Here is a 22457-nt window from a genome sequence, read left to right on the forward strand (position 1 = left end):
AGCCAGTAATATATGTATGTACATATATAGATACATATATATGTGTATATATTTATTTGTTTTTGTTTATTTTGCCAAGAAAGAAGAGACCACAACATTAGAATGAAGACACACTTTTTTTGTTTTTAATGGCAGCAAATCAGGGCACCTGTTTCTGGGAGCCACCAAGCTTGGTGCATCATTGAGAGCTTAAAGAAAGCAAGTAAGGAGAAGGCACCAACGGAAGAAAAAGGCATTTGCTGGCTCCCCTTGCATCCTCAGTAGACTTGATTTAGCACAGGAAGGAGGAAGGGACTGTGTGGGTACATTAGATGGTCATTGTCTTCACAACTAATCTGAGTAAGCCCTCCAAGAAGAAGGGACTAGCATGGGGCTCATCAAGTAGGGATGGTTGAGATGATGATCAGCTTCATCATCTAATTCTCAAGGAAAGTGGAAGAGAATGACTTAGCCCCTTAAAGAGCTTAGGAAGAACCCCTCTTATCTGTTGCTGACATACCTCCCCAACAAAATTCAAACAAGCAAGTTCCCCCAATAGTCATACAGCAACAGTTTTGTGGCTATGATCTGGATTCCCCAGGGTTGAGGGAGAATAGGGAAGACATGCTATGTCAAAGCAGGGCTGTGACTATTCCCTCATCCCAAAGTCTGAAGATTCAGAGAAGGATCTCTCCGCCACCACACATGGAGGCCAACAAGGGACAAGGGGATGGGTACCAATGAATAGGACAACTCTGTGCCTAATGCCTGCCTCAGCTCACCGGGCCACCTAAGCCCTCCAATAGGGATTTTACTTCACCCTCCACCCTCAGCAGTTGGGCTTTGCGCCAGGGATTAAGAGTGGCACTGCGGCTATCTTCCAGGTCTCGTAATAGCATTGTCAGGTGACGCTGGACCCGGCCTCGTTCCCAGCTGTTCAAATTGCGCTGAATTTCGCCCAAGATCACAGACCAGTGCTCCGACACAGCTGTGCCTTCAGTCAATGATGCTGCCACTCGGGCCCCTCCAGCAGTAGCACCCTCTAGCTCTCGTAGCTTCTTCCGGCCCTCTGGGCTCAGCTCATTGAAGTAGAGGCTAGTGTTAAAAGGGGGAAGAGAAGGGATAACTCATCAGGAGGCACAGTGGGAAAAGCAAAGTAGATAATAAAAGAGAGAGGACAAGTCAATGAGAAAGGAAGAAATGACTAATCGGAAGTTAGAGAGGAGAGCATGGTGGCCAATGGTGGCTTAAGAGGGAATAAGGACCAATCACAGTGTATAATGTAGACCAGAACCAGTATGGGAACCAGACAGCTAAGTCCCTAACAGGAACAATGATGGAAGAAGGAAAAGTTGGGACCAATCATAAAAGGGTCAAAGTTGTGTAGGGACCAGAGGAGTTTAGATAGCAGGCATTTATTAAAAGATGTGAAGACTGAGGGAGGACCTCTACATAGATAGGTCTCAAGGATTGCTGACTAATAAAGTAGGAAGAGTCTTTGCTCTTCAAAATTAGAAGCTGGGTCCGAGGAAAGAAGGAGAAGGGAATGAATGATCACTCACTGTAATAGCTCCAGAGAAGGGTGTTGCCTGGCAGCCCTAGCCAGTCCAAGGGCTGCTGCATCACCTGCTCCATTGTAGGCTACATTCAGCTCCCGAAGCTGTTGGTTTCGTTCCAGATGGGTAGCCAGCAGCTCCAGACCTTCATCCCCAAGCCCAGTGTGTAGCAGAGACAGGTGGGTCAAAGAAGTGTTCCCGCTCAGCCCTTCTACCAATAGGGCTAGACCTGCTGCTGTAAGTGGATTGTTGGAAAGACTGCAGTAGGAGAAGGATGGGTTATAGGAAACTGATGCTTCAGCTTGCCCCAGAACTCTTAAGGAAGGGAGCCCACATAGACAACAGCATTTACTGAGAACCAACACCAGGACCATACTTCAGAGGGCTTTGGGTTCAGAACTAATAATAAGACATGTCCTCCTCCTCACACAACATTGTCATTCAGGTGAAATCAGTTTAGGAACACAAGCTTTAGAGTTGGAAGGGACCTTCAAGGTCATCTAGTCCAGAGGCTAATTTTTTTTTTAATATAATGAACCTCTGTGGTAGTTTGATGAAGTATATGCACCCTTCACAAAAAAAAAAAATTAATGCATAAGGAAAAGACAAGATTACAAACCACTTATCTTGAAGTAGCTATCAAATTTTTTTTAACCCTTACTTTCTGGCTTGGTAAAATTCTAAGAAAGAAAGGCAAGGGCTATGCAAACAGGGATAAATGAATTGCCCAGGGTCACACAGCTAGGAACTATCTGAGGCTAGGTCCTCCTGACTCCAAGCCTAGCACTCTATCCACTGAGCCACCTAGCTACACTCTCCTTTTTAAAACCAATTTATTTTTTAAAACCAAGTTTACAGACCCTATGTTAAGAAATTTTTCTCAAATGCAATCATTCCGTTTCATAGATGAAGAAACTGAGACTGAGAGGAGACGAAATGATTTGCTTAAGGTCACACAGAGAGTAAATAACAGATGCCAAAATTTGAACACAGATTATCTGATTCCAGATCTAGTACTCTTTGTATTACACCAGTGGTGTCAAACTCAAACAGAAATCAGGACCATTTAACCCCTACAAAAGGACTCCTGCAGACTGCATGTTGACTTAGCTATAAAATATCATGTTATCTATGTTTTATGATATTTTTGTTTATCTTATTATATATTTCCCAGGTACATTTTAACTTGGTTCAAGTGGCTTTCATTTTTTCTCCACCAGTTTCTGGAGTCCTTAGCTCTGCTGCCTCCCAGACTGAGACTTCCCAAATAGTGATTCTTTTATTCCTCAAGAGCAGCTTTACAGAGAACACCAACAGGAGAAGGCAGAAAAGAGTCAAGTGCAACTCAAGTATGGTGGAGAAGAGGCAGATGCAGTTAAAATTAGAGGAGAAGCAGGCAACTGGGGAAAGGTGTTTGTAGCAAGTTTCTCTAATAAAGGTATTTGGTGAGTATGGAGTCAGGAAGACCCAAGTTCAAATCTAAGCTCAGGGACTTACTAGCTATTTGGCCCTGGACAAGTCACTTTACTACTATATGCTTCAGCTTCATTAACTGTAAAATGGGATTAATAATAGCAGCAACCTCCCAGGATTGTTGTAAGGAGCAAGTGAGAAAATATCATAAAGCACTTAGCACACTATCTGGCATATAGCTAGCTATTATTTTTTATTACTAAGATATATTGGTAAATAACTGATTCAAATTTATAATAAAAGCCATTTCCCAATTGACAAATGGCTAAAAGATATGAAGTTCTCAGAGGAAAGAATCTAAACTATCAATAGCCATATGAAAAAGTGCTCCAAATCACAAATAATTCTAGATTTAAAGCAGTTCTAAGGTTCCACATCACATCATAAATAATAATAAATTAGCACCTCTTTCTATCTTGGTTTATATCCTGTTACTTGTTTTATTTTAATGCATAATAATAAAATTGACACACCATAGTGAAACTAAGTTGACAAATATGGAAAATACAAATTCTGGATAGGGTATCAGGAAATGGACATATTAATGTACTGCTTTTTAAAATAAATTTTTATTTAGTCAAATGTGTCCTAATTATACATTAATGTACTATCAATGGATCTATGGACTGATCCAACCATTTTGGAAAGTAAATTGGAACTATGCATACCCTTGGACCCTAAAATACCACTAGCAAGCCTCTACCCCAAAGAGATTAAAGAAAGAGAAAAAGGAATTCTGTGTACAAAAATACTTATAGCAACCCTTTTTTTGTGAAGGTAAAGAATTGAAAATGAAGAGATACCCATCAACTGAGGAATGGATGAAGAAAGTATAGCATGTATATGTGATAGAATACTATTGTGCTAGAAGAAATGATGAAAGATTTCATAGAAACCTTATATGAACTGATGCACAGTGATTTCACATTTCACAGAACCAGGAAAATAATTTTTAGCATAATGATATTATAAAGGAAAACAGCTCGGACAAATTTTAGAATTCTGATCAATTCAATGACCAACCATTATTCTAGCGGTCTCATGATGAAACATGGTCCTTACCTCCTGACAGAAAAGCAATAGACTTAGGATACATATATTTTCAAACATCTATATTTTTGGACATGGCCAATGTGAAAAAATTTTTTGGCTTTTCTCTGCATATTTGTTACAAAGTGGGGGTTACACTTAACCCCCACTGTTATAAAGGTTTTATTCTTTATTTTTTAGTCAAGAGAAATGGAAAGAAAATAAATTTAGTTAATTTTTAAAAATAAAAATTATTTTTAAAAAGTAGCCATTCAAGGTCTTTTCTTGTCCCCCATCATGGGCTAAGTGTCTTTGTATGAGAGAATGTGGGAATTGAGTGAACCACACTGACTACATCTTTTCATTCAATTCTAGAGCTAGCTTAGTTCCCTTTCTGTTACATTATGGGTCTAGTCTAATTTCTGTCTTGTCCGAAAACTTTAGTGAATTGTTTGAGCCTAGCCCTGTGTGGCTAGGAAGATAGACTATACTACCTGTTCCTTAGACAATCTTAACTAAAAACCTAGGTTATATTGACCAGAAGCCCAGTAAAATCCAAAGACTGATGCAAGGAATTTTCTCACACTTATACATCTCAGACTACCTGGATGTCTTATCTGAAAACTGGTCCTGTATTGGTCAGTGGCTGTTTGTTTTTTCCTTTGATTGAATACAGACACTTGGGCAGGATGTGGGATATCTCTTTTTCTGATTTCAGAGAATTGTACCTGTTCATTCTCCTCCTCCCAAATCAGAAAGCCCCTAATTTTTATTCCAATTGGAAATCAGATTGTCTAATCTTATATCCTGGTTTATATCCTGTTAACTGTTTTATCTAAATGCATAAAAATCCACCTCTTGTATTTGAGGTCTAGTGACAAGCTGAGTAAGCTTGGTTCCAATTTGTCATATGACTGGCATGCACTGCTTAGTAAGTCAATAGGCTTGGTAGGGGTAGCTGGGTGCCTCAGTGGATTGAGCCAGATCTAGAGACTGGAGGTCCTAGGTTCAAATCTAGCCTCAGATACTTCCTAGTTGTGTGACCCTGGGCAAGTCACTTAACTACCACTGTCTAGTCCTTACCACTCTTCTGCCTTCAAATCAATAGATTGAATTGATTCTAAGACATAAGGTAAAAGGGCTTTTTAAAAAATCAATCAATAAATCAATAGGCTTGGAAGCTCAATCCTTTTTTTCCTCAGTCATTTCAATCAATCTACCCACCACATGTATGAACCCTCATGTCTCATTTAACTCCTATTACCACACTGAAATGACACCTTCTCCTCTGCCTTCATATAACTAAAGTCACCCAATCTCAGGAGCAAAGTAGACAATTATTCCAATTTATCTTTCCTCAAGGATGATGTGGAGCAATAAATTAGTTTAAGCTATCATTCTTTGATAATCTCAGCTGAAAGTGTTCTTTCTATACTCATATTTTCCTAGGGCAATAGCCTAGTTATTTCCTTCTCCTCCATCATTCTCCCTACTCTTGCATCACAGAGTTAGACCTGGAAGGCACCTTGGGAAGGTCAATTAACACAATTATCTCATTTTACAGACATGAAGATTGTGACCAGGAAGGTATAATGGCTTTACCCAAGGTCAGAAGACCGTAAATGGAAAAACTTGAATATGAACCCATGTTATGAACCCATGTCCTGTGTCTCTAAATCTATCATTCTTCCCACATTGCATCCCTAATTATATATATTATATTTATGGATGTGAATGTGACCCCAAACAGGCAGGCCACTTCTCCCCTCTTGGTCTCAGCTTTTTCAGATAGAGATAATACTTGTACTAGCCACTCAGAAGGTTGTGAGAAAACATGCTATAGACCCTAAAGTGCTCTATAAATGGGTTGTTTTAATCTTCGTACGAAGCTACTAGCACCTAGTAGGTGTTTAATAAATGTCTGTTCAATGCTGACAGTTTCTCTATCCAAAAGAATTGTGGAGAGGGGACTAGGAAAAAGGACCCAGAGAACACCAGCCTTCCCACATCCTCTTAGTAGCCTTTCCCGCAGTGTTCTCACCGAAGGGTGGTAACTTGGCATTGGTCATGCAATAGGAGATCTCGGATGTCCTTACAGGCCTCAGGGCCCAGACTGTTCAACTGTAGGCTAGAGGAGAGAGAGAGAGAGAGGAATTAATGAATATGAGGATGAAGGAAGGAACAAGGGTGAAGAGCATCAAAAGTGATAGTGGGGGCAGCTAGGTGGCTCAGTGGTTAAGGAGTCAGACTTGGAAATGGGAAATCCTTGGTTCAAATCAAACACTTTCTAGATGTGTGACCCTATACAGGTCACTTAACCTCCATTACCTAGCCCTTACCACTTTTCTGACTTGGAACCAATCCACAGTTTTGATTCTAAGACAGAAGGTAAGGGTTTTAAAAAAAATGATAGCACTGGCTTTCTCCATCACTCTAGTCTTTCAGACTTTCTACCTGACATTTCCTCCCATTCTATTCTCATCTCCTCAGTCAGTCAAATTTCCTCCATTTAGTTTATACTCCTGTGTTTCCCCAACATTCTTCTTCAATAGCTAAGATTTCCTTCCTTCTTTCCCACCCTCACTCCAAGCAATCCCAATCATGTGGGAGGAACCTTAGAGATCATCTAGGCCAATTTCCTCATTTTATTGATGTGGAAACTAAAATCTGGAGGAAAAATGACTTGATAGAGTATAGAGAGCCATCATACCCAAACTGTCTGACAGAGTCGCAGTTTGGGGAATGAAGACTACAGAGCAGCTGTCAGAAAATATGAAGCACCCACTCAGCCCCCCTCTGTGTGACTTCTCCCACTAACTTCCCTTACTACTGACTAGGATTGTTGTTCTCTCCCCAGTTACAGAAGAAGTAATATGAAAGCAAATATTCATAGGATTTATACATATGCCCACTTTTATCCCCCTAGAATAATACTCCCAAAGGTCATATTCACAGAATTAAAACCTAAAGATAATTACCCACTCCTTTTTCTCTCAGCAGAGGTACCCTTAGTTGCCCCACACCCATTGCCAGCCAAACACACAAGCACCAAATCAATCACTCCTCTAAAACACAAGCTACTAACACACTTCACTGAATCCACTTGTGTATAATAACCAAAGCAACATCACTAAGTGCCTGAGTGAAACATAAAGAAAAATGCAACTTAGAAATTAGAAAAAACCTGATTCTGGTCTGTATTAAATTACCCTTTAACCCTGTACTTAGCTGCAAAATGTTTTGTTACCCATCTCCTAAGTAATTCTGATTGATTATGAAAGCTGATCAAAGGCAACAATGATCCTCTTAGCTGGTCATCCCATAGGTCAGGGGGAACTGACACCCTGGTTACCCTGCCTATACCATTTATCTCTATCACATAATTTTCTGTTGCAGCAGCATGGTATGTGATCACAGAAAGTTGATTAAGCAATTTGTTAATGTGTGACATATCAAATTATCTGTAGAAGATCATATATGATTGAAAAATGATTGTATGCCAGAAAAGCATGTACCCACTGAACTATATAATAAATACGAATCCTGAGCCAGCTGGAATAGCTTTGTGATGCCTGAGCTCCAGGTCTGAGCCCTCAGTTGTCTCCCATCTCATCATTATTCGCCTGAACCACCACACTAGGCAGAAGGGACCCTCGGCTTTGAGAGATCACTAGCCAGCTTTCAAAATTAGAGACCACACAAGTATAAAGTTGCCGAGATAGAATTTGAATCTAGTCGATTGTTTCCAGATTCCTTTTTCCTCCCTTTACCCCCTATACTAGATGGTCTCTCCTCTTGTCTAGTCATTCTCTGCCAGCTGGGCAGCTAATGCTAAGGGCCCACAGTGGTTTCTCACCCAAGCTTTCGGGCACGCAAGAAGACAGGCATGAGAGTGCGCAAACCAGCTGGGTCCAGTTGGCAGGAGGCCAGGTTGACCTCATCCAGGGTATGTGTGCCACTTCCCAGCACTGATGCCACCACAGAGCATTTAAGAGGTGTCATACGCACACTTGCCAAGTTGAGCTGGCGCAGGGAGCTGAGCAACTCAGCTGAGAAGTGCTGGTTCTGAAACTCATAGTGAAAGAAAAGGTGATCCAGAAGTTCTGAAGGGGGCAGGCCTTGTCGGCCCAACTTCACCAACTTCTTCTTAATGGCCTGGGCATTTTCCAGGGCATCCATGTTCTTGATAGGACAGCCCAGCTGGGCCAGCACTACACGATTTCGGGAGGAGAGCAGTCCACCCATAAACATGGGGAAGAGTTCAAAAACCTCGTCATCAGGTGGTTCATCAGGATGGCGCCGTGGGCCCTCAACCCCCAGTATGCTGGCCCCTAACTGGTCCAGCACATCATCATTGTAATAGTCCTCCTCCCGAAACATCTCTAGGACCATGGCCTGGGCTACTGCTTCCCGACTTTTGCCTGCCCACCGTCCAAATACTCGAGGCACAACCTGAGAAGAGAAGCAAGAAGAATGAGCATCATGTAAAGTCTTCTCCAAAAACTCAGGGCCCCTCGACATCTTTCTCTTCCTTATCTAAACTCATTATTTTTACTGATTCTATACTCTTATCATAAGCCTTGTGACAGCTCTTTTATATTGTATAGTCCTATGTTGTTTTTTGTTTTGTTTTATACCCACAAATACATCATCTCTGCTTTTTGCATTATGCTGGTGATATAGTATAGCAGGAAGAACACTGGCCTTAGAATCATGAAAAGCTGGCTTCCAGGCTCAGCTCTACCATTTACTCCTTGTATAACCTTAAATTAGTCAAGATCTGAATTGTTTTCCTTATCTGTTTAAAAAAAAAAGTGGGCAGGGCAGGTAGGTGACACCATGGGTAGAGCACTGAAGTTGGGATGGCCTGAGTTCATATCTGACCTCAGATAATTCCTAGCTGTGTGACCCTGGCAAATCATTTAACCCCAAATGCCTAGCCCTCACCTTGCTGTCTTATAGAGATGTCACTAAGAGAGAAAATAAGGGTCATTAGAAAATAAATACATAAATAAATAAAACAAAAAGAGGGATCACAGCCTTAATCAAAGAAGTTCAGAGTTGGAAGAGATCTGTGGGGTACTCCAAACATCCAAATCATGAAGCTTACCAACATCATCCCCTAAAAGTGGCCTCAGCTTTTAGACCTCCAGAGATTAGGCATTCACTGTTTACTGAGTGACCCAGTGGATAAAGCATTAGAACTAAGGTCAAGAAATCCTGAGCTCAAATCCAACTGCAGATACTTATTAATAGTGTGTCTCGGGGGCAGCTAGGTATCTCAGTGGATTGAGAGCCAGGCCTGGAGTGGGGAGGTCCTAGGTTCAAATCTGGCCTCAGATACTTCCCAGCTGTGTGACCCTGGGCAAGTCACTTCACCCCCATTGCCTAGCCCTTACCACTTTTCTGCCTTGGAACCACTACACAGTCTTGATTCCAAGATGGAAGGTAAGGGTTTTAAGAACAACGACAACAAAAATAGTATGTCTCTGGGCAAGCCACTTAACCTTGGTCTGCCTCAGTTACTTCATCTGTAAAATAGGAATAATGATAGTACCTAGTTCCCAGAATTGCTGTGAGAATAGTTAATTAGAATGTGCTTTGCAAACCTTAAAGTGCTATATAATGCTAGCTATCATTATTTATTTATTATTATTATCATTTGGTTATTGTCATTCTTACTGAGGCAGAAGTCATTCTATATTTTAACAGCTGTAATTATCTCAAAGTTTGTTTTTGTTTTTGTTTTTGATAGCCTTAATGGCTTCTTCTTTACTCCATCCACCTACTGCTCACAGCTATGCCCTCTGGGGCCAGACAGAACAAATCTAATAGCTCTTGCCTAGAAGAGTCTTTAAATACTCATTTCCCCTTAGTCTTTTCTTCCCCATTTACTTTTGGACACAAACTAACTGGAAGGCCAGGCAAAGGGACATGGCTTTGTGTGGATTGGGGGGGGGGGGGGTCATTGAAGACTTTTTATCTCATTCAAGGGAGTAGCCTTATCGAGGAAGGGAATGACATGATAAAAGGTGTAATTAAGGAAGATTAGTCATGTAGCATTCTATTTATACTCCTCTCAAGGCACTATGAAATATAGTCTCTCTAAGACTTGATTGTGAGTGTTAGGAGAACAGAAAACACATCTTATCTGTACTCTGTATCTGATAGCATCCCCAAAATTGCTCTACACACAGTAAATGGTTAACAAATGTGCTATGAGGGGCAGCTAGATAACATAGTGGATTGAGAGCCAGGCCTGGAGTCAGAAGGACCTGGGTTCAAAACTTGCCTTAGATACTTCCTAGCTATGTGACCCTGGGCAAGTCACTTGATCTTGATTGTCTAGAATGGCTACTAAGACAGAAGGCAAGAGTTAAAAAACAAAAACAAAAACTATGACTTAAATACTTCTATTCCCAACTAAGTCATAAGTGCCTCCAAGGAAAAAAACATATCTTATACCTTATATTCTCCACATTGATTGATTTCTAGAAAACAAGGTGCTTGCGGAAAACAACCCATCCTAAAGACTATACTCTTAATCCCTCCTGCTATCATCATAGCACAATTTTATTCTCCTAGTTGAAGCTAGGTGATACAATAGAGTGCCAGGCCTGAAGTCAAAAAGATTCATCTTCCTGAGTTCAATCTGACCTCAGGCACTTACTAGTTATGTGACCCTGGGCAAATCACTTCACCCTCTTTGCCTCAGTTTCCTCATCTCTCAAATGAGCTTGAGAAGGAAATGGCAAACCACTACAGTATCTTTTCCAAGAAAACCTTGAATGGGGTCATGAAGAGTCAGACACAACTGAAAAACAACTGAACAAGATAAAGAGTTGCTAGATTCTTTCAAATTTCACATAAATCACATTTATAGAAATTATGGAAGTCTTCACCCTTTACCTTCTCTTTCCTAAATTGAATCATTCTAAAACCTCACCTGCCTCACTCTCCAATCCTCTTTCCCCCGCTATATTGCTCCCTACTGCATTTTTTTCCATATGTTCATGGTCCCTTTGAAGATAGGATCCTACTCAGAACTGACCGATGTATTATTTATAGCTAGCCAGGAGTTCAGTCCAACTCCCTCATTTTGCTGATAAGGAAACTGAGGCTTCTGTGGGAAAGTCTAGAGTCACTACAGTTAATAAGCATGAGAGCTAGGATTTGAATGAAAATCCTCTGTTTCCATCAGATATTCTTCCCATCTACTCCAAGGCTACTTCCAAATAGCTATTAACTCTTTCAAACAAAATAAGTTATAGGGGTGAAAGAGTTTTCACTCCTGGAGGGGGAGGGTAGAAAGGGAACTAGATCTCTTAGACCAGGGGTCCCCAAACTTTTTACACAGGGGGCCAATTCATTGTCCCTTAGACCGTTGGAGGGACAGACTATAAAAAATACTATGAACAAATCCCTATGCACACTATGCAGATATTATTTTAAAGTAAAAAAACAAAGCAGGAACAAATACAATATTTAAAATAAAGAACAAGTAAATTTAAATCCAACAAACTGACCAGTGTTTCAATGGGAACTATGGGCCTGCTTCTGGCTCATGAGATGGTGCTTGGCCTGTGACACTGTATACCGCTGCAGCGCTGGCTGTGATGGGCCTGTCACACCTTGCACAGGCCCATCACTGCCACCACTATACCGGGCAGCAGTATACACAGTGCGGAATCACCTCCCCCAGATCACTGCCCACCATGCTGATGTCTTCCATTGTGCAGTCCCATAATCCTTTGCGCAACGCTTTGTTCTCCGTCAGTTACTCTCAGAACAAGGTGCCAGGCAAAGGATTATGTCACCAGAAGTAGTACTGTACGTGAGGGATGCTGTGCTTTGCGGCGCCACCACATACAATGCTCCTCTCACTGACCACCAATGAAAGAGGTGCCCCTTCCGGAAGTGCAGTGGGGGCTCGATAAATGGCCTCAGGGGGCCGCATGTGGCCTGTGGGTTGGGTCGTAGTTTGGGGACCCCTGTCTTAGAGTATAGTTATGAGAAAATAGGATGTTTTACAAAATTTGGAAATAAACTTGAGTTCAGACTGAATTATTCTTTTTTCTAGTGATAGATACAACTGTAATAAAAAATTTTATGGGTTCTTCCTTCCCTTACATTCCTCCCTTTCCTCCCCAACTATCCAGGAAATCAACACTGGCTGCCTGCAGTACAGTTTCCCAAAAGGATAGGATGTAAGGATGGGGTCCTGATATGGAGAAGAGTGAAGATGGGGTTGAAGAACGGGATTATTACCTTGAGTAAATTAAAAAGCAGGGGCAGCACCCGAAGGGGGAGCAGTTTGGCCACAACACTCAGCACTAGGCTAACATCCTCACCCACTCGGCCCACCAGCTCTGCCGCCTCCTTGCCCACTCGCTGCCAGGCTGTCTTGTGTTCACCTAGCACGATATATAGGGCAGCCAGGTACTCTTGCATGGCAGGCACAGTGAACACAAAAGTGCCTTGCTTCCCTGACTCCACACAAGGTGCCAAGAAAAATCGCAGGGCATCTCGACGGAACACATGCAGTAACTGAAACTCTTCTTCTGTCTTCACCCCAGACTCTAGACATTCCTGGACGTCCTTCTCAGAGAAGTAGGTTTTCCGAGATGCTACACCCTCATAGGCCAGTTTGCCCATGGTGCGGGCAGCATAGGCCATCAGCGATGTCCGAGAGGGATCAGTGCTATCCAGTATCTCCCCACTAAAGTTGAGTCTCAGGAAGCTGGTGTAGATGCCAGTCAGGGTCTGCCCAGCAAGTGTGGGTGCGTGGAGGAAGTACAAGGTGGCACACACCAGCCAGCAATAAGAGGGCAAGAAGCAGGCAGCAGCGATCTGATGGTGCCCCTCCAGATTTCGGGAAAGCATTTCTATTAGGTTGTCCCACTGAGCTGGGGTGACGTGGGTGCCCACTCCATTTGCATTGTGTCTACAGTCAGGCTGGTTAAAGCGGAGCTGGAAGTACAATTTCTGCAGGTTGGTGTCAGAGAAGCCACAGATCTCCCCATAGCGACCCACATATTTACTGGGAATGCGGCCAACCGCAGAGGCCCGGGTAGTCACCAGAATGCTGGCCTAAATAGAGGGATGACAATGGAACTTGGTTATTGGGCTTGTTTACCTTCTCCTTCCATTTCCTAAGAATTCAGAAGTTCCTTCTATTTTATAACTCAATCGTGATATAGATTCAGACCTTAAAGCTTATCTATTCCAAATGCCTCATTTAAAGATGATGAATGAAAGTATAGTTCGAAGAGGAGGGATTTGCCTAAAATCACAACATGATAAAATATAATGCATCACAACACAATATTATAAAAGAGAATAAGCATCTTGGGATCAGGACCCTAGACCTCTTATTTTGTTGGGCTTATAAAACACTTGATGTTGCTATGAAGCTTTATGAATAGAGTAGATATCAGTACTCTGAAGGATCTAAGGGAATATGCATTCCCGTGAGAAAGATTGCTATTTCTAGGCAGAAATAATGACAACACTCACTTCACTTGTAGAACTTGTCCCCAGAATGTTTCGATCATAATTTGGTCACTTTGTCCCATTAACTACACCTCCCTCTACCCAACCATTATACCGTCTTCCATTTGTCATTTCAACTCTGTGCCCCACTCAAGCCACTTGTAATTAGTCAGCTCCACTCTGCTCAGTTCCTACACATGCCTGTATACATGGTATGGTCCCATTTTCCCCTTGTGCAAGGCAACAAATTTCTTAGTTAAGTCAGGAAAAATACAGAGGGCTGTGTCAATTCTTTAACACATTTATGATCAAAAGGTGAAACAAGAAATACATTTCTGCATGTGGTCAAAGTGGGAATTTCTTTTGCTTGATTATGTATATTTGTTACAAGGCCTTTTTTCCTTTCAGTGGGAGAAAAAGAGAGGAGGAAAGAAAGAAATTAAATGCTTGTTTCATTTGTTTGCTTGTTTTGTTTTGTCTTGTTTTGCTTTTTCAGAAACCCTTACCTTTTGTCTTAGAATCAACACTAAGTATCAGTTCCAGGGCAGAAGAGGAGTAAGAGCTAGGCAATTGAGGTAAAGTGACTTCCCCAGGGTCATACAACTAGGACGTATCTAAAGTCAGATTTGAACCAAGGACCTCCTACTCCAAATCTGCCACTATATCTACTGAGCCACCTAGCTACCCCTAAATAAATGCTTGTTAATTGAAAAAGAAAAAAAAAGTTAATCTGTATTTATAGCCATTCTTCACCCATCAAGTGCCCAGAAAAGGAGTGAAGTGGTTGTGTCCAGTACAGTTGGATAAGAGAAGGGAGAGAAATCACAGAAGATATGAGGGTTAGGATGGGAGAGGCAAAATTCAGGGAAACCAGAAGGACTAAAGGTGAAGGACAGTGATGAAATAAAATATGGACACCAAGTCACAGCAGTACCTGAAGGATGGGGCGTTGGTGACCACCTACCTCAGGCAACATGAACTTGCGCAGCAGATTAACAATGATAGTGGTAGGCATGGCAGACACTTCTGGATCACCGTGCAGCCCCGTGCTCTCCATCCGGAAGTCTAGGTTGAGCCTCTCCATCCCATGGAGCACAAACAGTAGCCGGGGTCCAGCATTGCCCAGAAGGGGTAGCACTTCTTTCAAGTGTGGGTATCGGCGGGTCACCATTTGGTACAGGGAGATGGGTGTGGGACCTGGGGCAGACAGGTCCTCACAGGAGAAGGGAATGACCATCTCAAAGCTGGGCAGCCGCCCGTGACACCAGTCCAGCACCATTTTCCTAACCAGGGTGCTCTTGCCTGTTCCCACTGTTCCATACAACACCACTGTCTGCACGTGTCGACCACATGCATCAGGGTCAAAGAGCTGGGGCAGAGCCAGTGTACGGAGCTCCTTAGGAGGGAGTGGATGTTCCAGGGTGGGTTCAGCAGGTGGGCGCAACAGCTCATCGGGGGTGCTTTCACGGATTACAGGATCCACATGGGCCGTGTCCAGGGAAAATGTTGGCCCAAACTGGCGTTCTTCCCGGGGCAACCGAATGAACCACTCAGCTAGACTTCGGCGGTACCGATGGACTGATTCTGGTGAGGAGGTAGGAGAAGAAAGTCACAGAAATAAGGTAGAAAAAGACTGAGGGGACCTGGAGAAAAGGTGCCATGGGAAGTCAGGAGAGATACTAGTACAACTTGGGAATCAGAATGGCCAGGTGGGAGACTCAAGCACATTAAAAGAGGATTCAGGGTGGATCAGGAAGGACTTGAGGGATCCATGGGTCATTATTGGTATTAAGAGGGTAAGAGAAAACTAGTGAGGTTAAAGGAACTATAGGATCAGTCAAGGGAAAGACATCTAGGATGGAGGGCAGGGAATCAGACAGGAATCTAAGACATCCTGGATCTAGGATAATGGCATGCTATAGACAGTTTGATATTTGTTTTTTGTTTTTTTAACCTTTACCTTCTGTCTAAGAAACAATATTAAATATCATTTTCAAGGCAGAATAGTGAGGGCTAGGCAATTAGGTTTAAGTGACTTGCCCCAGGGTCACACAGCTAGGAAGAGTCTGAGGCCAGATTTGAACCAAAGTCCTCCTGACTCCAGGCCTGGCTCTCTATCCACCGAACTACTTAGCTACCCTGATATTTGTTTTGCAAGACCATGGCTGATGTAGAAACTCTGCCCACCAATGATGATTGGCAACTTATCAGTAATCAGTAATTCATGGACTTGGAGAATTTCTTGGACCATTGAGAACTCAAGTAACTTGTCTATGGTCAAAAGCTAATATAGGTCAGAGGCAGTTTTGAACCCAAATCTTCAGAACTCCAATTCTAGGCCCCTATGTACTACACCAGGCCACCTCTGACAAGGACCGTAGATGCTAAACAAAAATGGACTAACATGAAGGCCAAGTAGAGGGATATGGACTGGTGTCAGTGGGGAGCCATTGAGAGATTTTGGTATGGAAGAGAAATAATGAAGGATATTTTTAAGGCAGATTAGTCACAGTCACATGGACTTTGTTTATACTATTTTCATGGCATGTGTCAAATTTAACTTTGTATTGTTTGCATTATTCTTATTTGTTTACATATTACTCTCTCTTCTCTCTTTGAGAGAAGGGAACATGTTTTATGCCCCATTGTACCCCACATAGACCATTGCAAATAGTCATTACTGGGTGGATAGGTGGGTGGGTGGGTGGATGGATGGATGGATGGATGGATGGATGGATGGATGGATGATTGAATGTTGTTAACATTACAAGCCAACCCAACCAAGAAGGTCCCTTAAAACTGACCTACCTTACCAATCGCTTACTTACCCATAGCTGGGATGCTTCGGAACAGCTGCCCATGCCTCCCTGGGGGAGATGAACCACCCACAGAACTTCCTTGGTTTCTAATAAAAGCCCTAAGAAAAGGGAAAGGATGAGACAAGGTCTGAATATTGAGGTCCTTCATCCCCAACCAAAGAAAAAAAATGACCGTAGAATGTGTAGAAGAAAAAAATGGAAGATGAGGAGTTGGTAGTGTGGCGACACAGAGAGATATAAATAGGGGGAAAAAGAAAAAAATGTGACTGGGGGGATAGGATAAGGGACAAGAACAGGGAACTAGAAGGATAGAATTTGAAGGGAATTAGAAGAAAGGGAATTTGAAGATGCTAAAGGAACAAGAACTAGGGCATAGGGAGCCAAAGATGAGAAAACTATTCAAGTCAATAGAACTAGAGGCCTGAAAATGGGGGTAGGAGGAGTCAAGGCATTGAGGAAAATGTGGGAATATCCTTATCCTGAAAATTAACCTGAAGGGGAAATCAGAACACCGGACTTCAAGGGGTTGATTCCAGTGGAGTAGGAATCGGCCATGATTACCTGCAAAGAATAAAAGAAGAGAACAATATTACATTCTAGCCTTACACAATCCCTAGTTCCCATCCTAATCCTATTCTACCCCAAAACAGCCCTCAGTGACCAAAATAAATGGAGCCTCAGAGATGAAACCTTAGGTCCCAGAATGATAGAATCACTCCGTTCTTCAGTCTGTCTTCCACACTGCCAAACTGATATTCCTAAAACATCCTCTTGGATGGGTTCAGAGGAACCTGGAAAGACTTGTATGAACCAGTATAAAAGAAAGTGAGAATAACAAGGAGAACAATCTATATTAACTATAACATTACAAAGTACAACTTTGGAAGGCTTGATAATTTTGACCAATGCAATGACCAATCTCAGAACCAGAACATAATATGAAGTATGCTTCCTATCTCATGGCAGATAGCTGATGACTAGAGGTTCAAGAGACATATATTTCAGGCAAAACCAATACAACGTAAGTTTGTTTTGTTTCACTATTTTTATTTGTTACAAGAGAGAGCTTTTATTAGAGAAGGGAACATTGTTTTAGGAGAGAGTAACAGTGATGCAAAATAAATTAATTAGTTAAACACATAAAAATACACAGAGCAGAGGAGGAGAAGGAAGTTCAAGAGGACAAATAAGATGGGCAATGAATGTTGGTTCTACCATGTTAAAGCTAATGTATAATTTTTTAAGACCAAGCTATATATACATGGTAAATTCATAGTTGCAATGCAACTTTCTTTCTGTGTCTTGCTCATAAATGGAAATATTCATGTTTGTTGATGACTGTCAAGTTCAAAATAAATGTGTGTGCTAAAAGATTCCTTCTCTTTAAGGTAAAATTAAGAGGCATATAGGTAGCACAGTAGATAGAGAGCCAGGCCTAGAATCAGTAAGATTGGGTTCAAATCTGGCCTTAGATACTTTCTAGCTATGTGATCCTGAGTAAGTCACTTGACACCAATTGCCTAACCCTTGCCATTTTCTGTCTTAGAATTGAAACTAAGACAGATGGTGAGACTTTAAAAAAAAAAGAAAAAGAAAGAAAGAAAGAAAATTAAATACTCCTCCTATTGGGCCTTCATAATTTGGATCTAATCTACCTTTTTGAGCTCTTCTTTATTTTATTTAATTGTTTTTACTTTTTATTTAGAATATTTTTCCATAGTTACATGATTCATGATCTCCCCTCCCACTTTCTCCTCCTCCCTCCCAAAACTGACAAGCAGTTCCACTGGGTTATACATGTATCATTGTTCAAAACCTATTTCCATGTTATTCGTATCTCTAGTAGCTCAATCCTTTAACATCAAAACCCCAATCTCATCCCCATCACATTATGTGATTGATCACATGTTTTTCTAATGCATTTCTGCTCCCACAGTTCTTTCTCTGGATGGAGATAGCATTCTTTCTCATAAGTCCCTCAGAATTGTCCTGGATCATTGCATTGCTGCTAGTAGAGAAGAAGTCCATTAAGTTTAATTGTGCCACAGTGTAACCATCTCTGTGTACAATGTTCTCCTGGTTCTGCTCCTCTCACTCTGCATCACTTCCTGGAGGTTGACCTCTTCTTCTTTTTTAAACCTTGCCTTCTGTCTCAGAATTGATACTAAGTATAGGTTCCAAGGCAGAAGAGTGGTAAGGACTAGGCAATTGGGGTTAAGTGGCTTTCTCAAGGTCACACAACTAGGAAGTCTGTGAGACCAAATTTGAACCCAGGATCTCCCATCTCTAGGCCTACCTTTCTATCCACTGAGCTACCTCTTTACTACTCTTCTTCATTCACTCTATGTTTCATCTACACTAGCCTCCTTGCTGTTCCATCGCCTCCCTCTATGCCTTTGCCTAGGCTGTCTGCCATGTTGAAATACACTACCTCCTCATGACAGTTGGATAGACTCTTCAGCTTCCTTTAAAACTCAACTCAAGGGGACAGCTGGGTGGTTCAGTGGATAGAGAGCCAAGCCCAGAAATGGGAGGTCCTGGGTTCAAATCTGGCCTCAAACACTTCCTAGCTGTGTGACCCTGGGCAAATCACTTAACCTCCATTGCCTAGTCCTTTCCACTCTTCTGCCTTGGAACCAATACACAGTGTTGATTCTAAGACAGAAGGTAAGGGTTAAAAAAAAAAAGCTCAATTCAAATGCCATCTCCTACTGGAAGCCTATCAGGATCCTCCTAACTGCTAGTGCTTTCTCCTACCAAAATCATTTTGTATGTACATTATACTTATTTTGCATCTACTTATCTGTGCACCTGTTATTTCCCCAAAATAGAATATCTTTGGGGACTGTTTCATCTTGGTCTTTATATCCCCAACTGCCTCGCCTAGTGACTCAAACACTGCAGGCTTATTGAATTAAATGGCATTAAATCAAATTGAAGGTCAGAATTGGAAGGGATTACAGAGATCCCATGGTCTAATTTCCTCTTTATAGATGAGGAAACTCAAGGTCAGAGAGGTTAAATGATTTGTCCAAAATTACTCAGTTTATCAGTGACAGAGCCAGGATGTGATAACCTTGGGACCAGGCCTGGGTTCTTTTTTTTTTTGAGGGGGGGGGCAGTCTCCAGATCCTACAAAAGGGATAAGACAGATACAAAGAACTCCCAGACCGAAGAACAAGACCCCCAACTTTCTGCTCACCTGTTGGCCAAAATGGACCCCTCAAATTTCTGCCCCAAGAGGTCCAGGGCAAGTGACTTCGCCACTGCATAGTTGAGTGAGATTAATCAGAGCCAAAGAGACTCAGCCTGGCATCCCATCCTGTTCCAGCTTTCCAAACCTGTAGGGACAACATCTCTGAGTGGTGGATTCCCCACCAAACCCACTATCCTCTGTGTCCCAGCCTCTAAGGAACCACTGCCCCCATTTCCCTCTAGATAGGACTCTACTCTTTGTCCTAAATCAGGGATCTTTCTCAGAAAGCTCTGAGCCCAAACTTCTTACTAGTCAAATGGACTAGAGGAGGCATCAGCCTGAGAATGCTAGATAGATGCTTAGAGTAGGAACCTAGAAGGACCTTGGAGTCCAAGAAAAATAATTCCAAGAATCACAAGAAGAATAAGAAGGTTGCAGAAGGGACCCAGAATGGGGATCACAGTCCTTCTGTTCATCATAGTTCTAAAAAAAGTGGAATGGTTAAGCTTTCATCCCTCTCTTCCTAAAAAAAGTAGAATAGGATGATGGCATGGGGTAAAATACAAGGGTGGTATCCCAGTAGCCACTGTACATTGTGCTCAGGTACCTCCTGTCTCCCTGCTGGGGCCCCAAATTGCCCTCCCAAGTGAGTTCTCCAGCTTCTAAAAATAAAGGAAAAAACTTCCCACCATGCTCTGCCTTCAAACAGACTCCAAAGATCCCTGCCTTCCTTACATGGAAAAATCATGGCTTGTCCTTGCCCCCAAGCCTCAAGCATGGCACTTCCCTAATTGTACCCCCATTTCTTGACTCGTCAGGGCAGGACCATGTGCCTGGGGGATATTGGGGAAAGAAGGGAAAAGCACAGGGAAGCAAGCCTGGCACTGCCCCCAATCATGCCCCCATTGCTTAACTCCTCAGAGCAGGACCATGTGCCTATGGGACATCAGGAAAAGAAGGGGAAAGCACAGGGAAGTGAGGGTTCGGAAGGGGGATGATAAGGGATGTGGGAAGAGAATAAAGGTTTTACCAACTGCAGCCCACGGAGCAGCCCCTAGGTGGGGAATAGCTAAGCCCCAGTCCCAGCCCAGTGCCGCCAGCTCCTGGGATCAGAGCTCCCAGAATTCCCTGCTCCTCAAAGACTTCCTGGACAGAGCCCTCCCTTCTCCGCCTCCGCTATTAAGATAGGCAGTTGAGCATCCAACCCAGCCCAGCCATCGTTCCTCCCCCGACTGTAGACGGAAACCAGGGGAAAGCAGAAGTTGTTGCTCCACCCCACCAAGCCTTTGCCCAATTAAGCAATGAGTTGCTGACCACTTCTGGTATAAGTAAAGAGAAGAGGAGAAGGGTGGATAGCATTGGTGGGAGGGCATCTGCTGGCTCTAAAACTCCAGCCAGAGGAAACACCCTGCCTTATCGCTAGGTCAGTCCTTCCCTGGGAGCTGAGTAAGCTGACCACTCTCCCTCACCAATTTGAACCTGCCCCTACAACTACGGAGGGGGGAGGCTCCCAGGCTTCACACCATGGGCGAAAGGGGATGGTCAATATTTTTTAACTCCTGAAAACTGTGCCTCCTCTCCTTTGGTTCTAGCTCAGCCTTCTAACCTGTCCAGGGTTGTAGACTGGAGTTTCCTGGGACCCCCAAGAGCAATCCACTCCATACTGGAGTGGGCTCAAGAAGGGAGAGACTAAGGCAATCTGCTGTCTTTTTCATCTTTCCCCAGCATCTGTGCTGCCACCTGGGCACATCCATAGTGTTTACAGACTCAACCACCTCAAGCCCTGATCCAGTGGACTTACCTGAACTCCATGTGTATTGTTGGGCTCTTTAGGGCTGGTCAGTGTGACCAGACATAGGAGGAAGGTTAGAGGAAGCTGCTTCTACCCTCAACTTGCTCCCCCAGCTGCTCTGGTCTGACCTTCCCCACCCAGCTTAGTAACTAAACTCAGCCCCCAGGGCTTCCTGCTCCCTGGTACCCCGATCCCCAATAGTATGCCTGAAAATAGTGCTAGAACTGACACACCCAGAGCCCATGTAAGCTGATGGGGAGCCACCCACCACCCACAGCTAAGACTCAGGCTGTACTTATACACTCACACTCACTCACCACAGAGCTATGCAATCCAAGAAGAGCTCATAGAGAGCCAGCCCTCAATTGTGAAAGGCTGTGTTTGCCTTAGGCATGCCTTCTCTACTGCTCTCAAGTCCTCTGCTACTAAGAAGTCATGGCCACTCTAGCAGTCCTTCCCAACATGAAGTTAATATATCATCCCTCCCATCTTGTAGTAGAAAGAGATCTAAAATCCCAGCTCTGACCCTTACTAAGAACTATCTACTTAACTTTTCTGAACCTCAGTCTCCTCATCTGTAAAACTAAAATACTAATATTTGCATTACCTACCTTACAGGAATGAGTATTGAGAGAAAAGAACTTTGATAAAACTTAACCAAAATGTGAGCTATTTACATTTCTAATACTGGAATATCACTAATACTTAGTACAGCATGCATGGCACTTAGCAAATTGAATTGAGTTTAAGGCACCATGGGTAGGGGAGAAGTTTTTTAAATAGGAAAATGTAGAGGTGCCTCTTAAGTCATTCCACCTGGGCAACTGTTTCCATAAAGCAATAAGGAGTCACTAAAAGTTTTTAGTCAGAGGAGGAACATGGCAAAATCCATTCTTGAGGAAGATTAGCCCGAGAGCAATGTGAAAAATGGGCTGGGTGAAGGTGAAGAAGGAAGAGCAGTTAGGAAGCTTTTTGCAATGGTCCAGGAGGTTAGTAATCAGGGCTGAGCTAGGACAGTAGGATTCCAGAGGAGGGGACAGATAAGAGAGACTTTGTGACCATTGATTCTGACAGGAAGAAGCCAAGATAACACCAGGAATTCAAAGATGGGGGGACTAAGT

General features: G+C 42.8%; 1 protein-coding gene across 2 annotated transcripts; it reads right to left on the reverse strand.

The window, feature by feature from the left end:
* Positions 1 to 103: 103 nt before the first annotated feature.
* Positions 104 to 21490, reverse strand: NLRX1 (NLR family member X1). Of its 2 annotated transcripts, none has more exons than XM_016433801.2 (10): positions 21346 to 21490; positions 19551 to 19689; positions 16840 to 16909; positions 16358 to 16446; positions 14494 to 15113; positions 12306 to 13127; positions 7894 to 8489; positions 6079 to 6165; positions 1542 to 1793; positions 104 to 1074 (listed from the first exon to the last, which is right to left on the reverse strand). In XM_016433801.2, the coding sequence occupies exons 2-10, from the start codon at positions 19618 to 19620 to the stop codon at positions 753 to 755; spliced, it is 2928 nt and encodes a 975-aa protein (XP_016289287.1). In that variant the 5' UTR covers positions 19621 to 19689; positions 21346 to 21490; the 3' UTR covers positions 104 to 752. The 2 variants fall into 2 exon arrangements, with proteins under 2 accessions (XP_016289287.1, XP_016289286.1); XM_016433800.2 differs by lacking the exon at positions 21346 to 21490 and adding an exon at positions 20575 to 20711.
* Between the last annotated feature and the right edge of the window lie 967 nt (positions 21491 to 22457).

The sequence above is a fragment of the Monodelphis domestica genome, chromosome 4 (genome assembly GCF_027887165.1).
Source record: "Monodelphis domestica isolate mMonDom1 chromosome 4, mMonDom1.pri, whole genome shotgun sequence".
Classification (NCBI taxonomy): domain Eukaryota; kingdom Metazoa; phylum Chordata; class Mammalia; order Didelphimorphia; family Didelphidae; genus Monodelphis; species Monodelphis domestica.

Bases quoted from the DNA above. Each gene is read 5' to 3' on its own strand.
- NLRX1 (XM_016433801.2), bottom strand. From the start codon at position 19,620: ATGCAGTGGCGAAGTCACTTGCCCTGGACCTCTTGGGGCAGAAATTTG. The intron at 16,910-19,550 runs GTGAGCAGAAAG...TATTCTTTGCAG, and splicing joins GGGTCCATTTTGGCCAACAG to GTAATCATGGCCGATTCCTA. The intron at 16,447-16,839 runs GTTAATTTTCAG...CCCTTTTCTTAG, and splicing joins TGTTCTGATTTCCCCTTCAG to GGCTTTTATTAGAAACCAAG.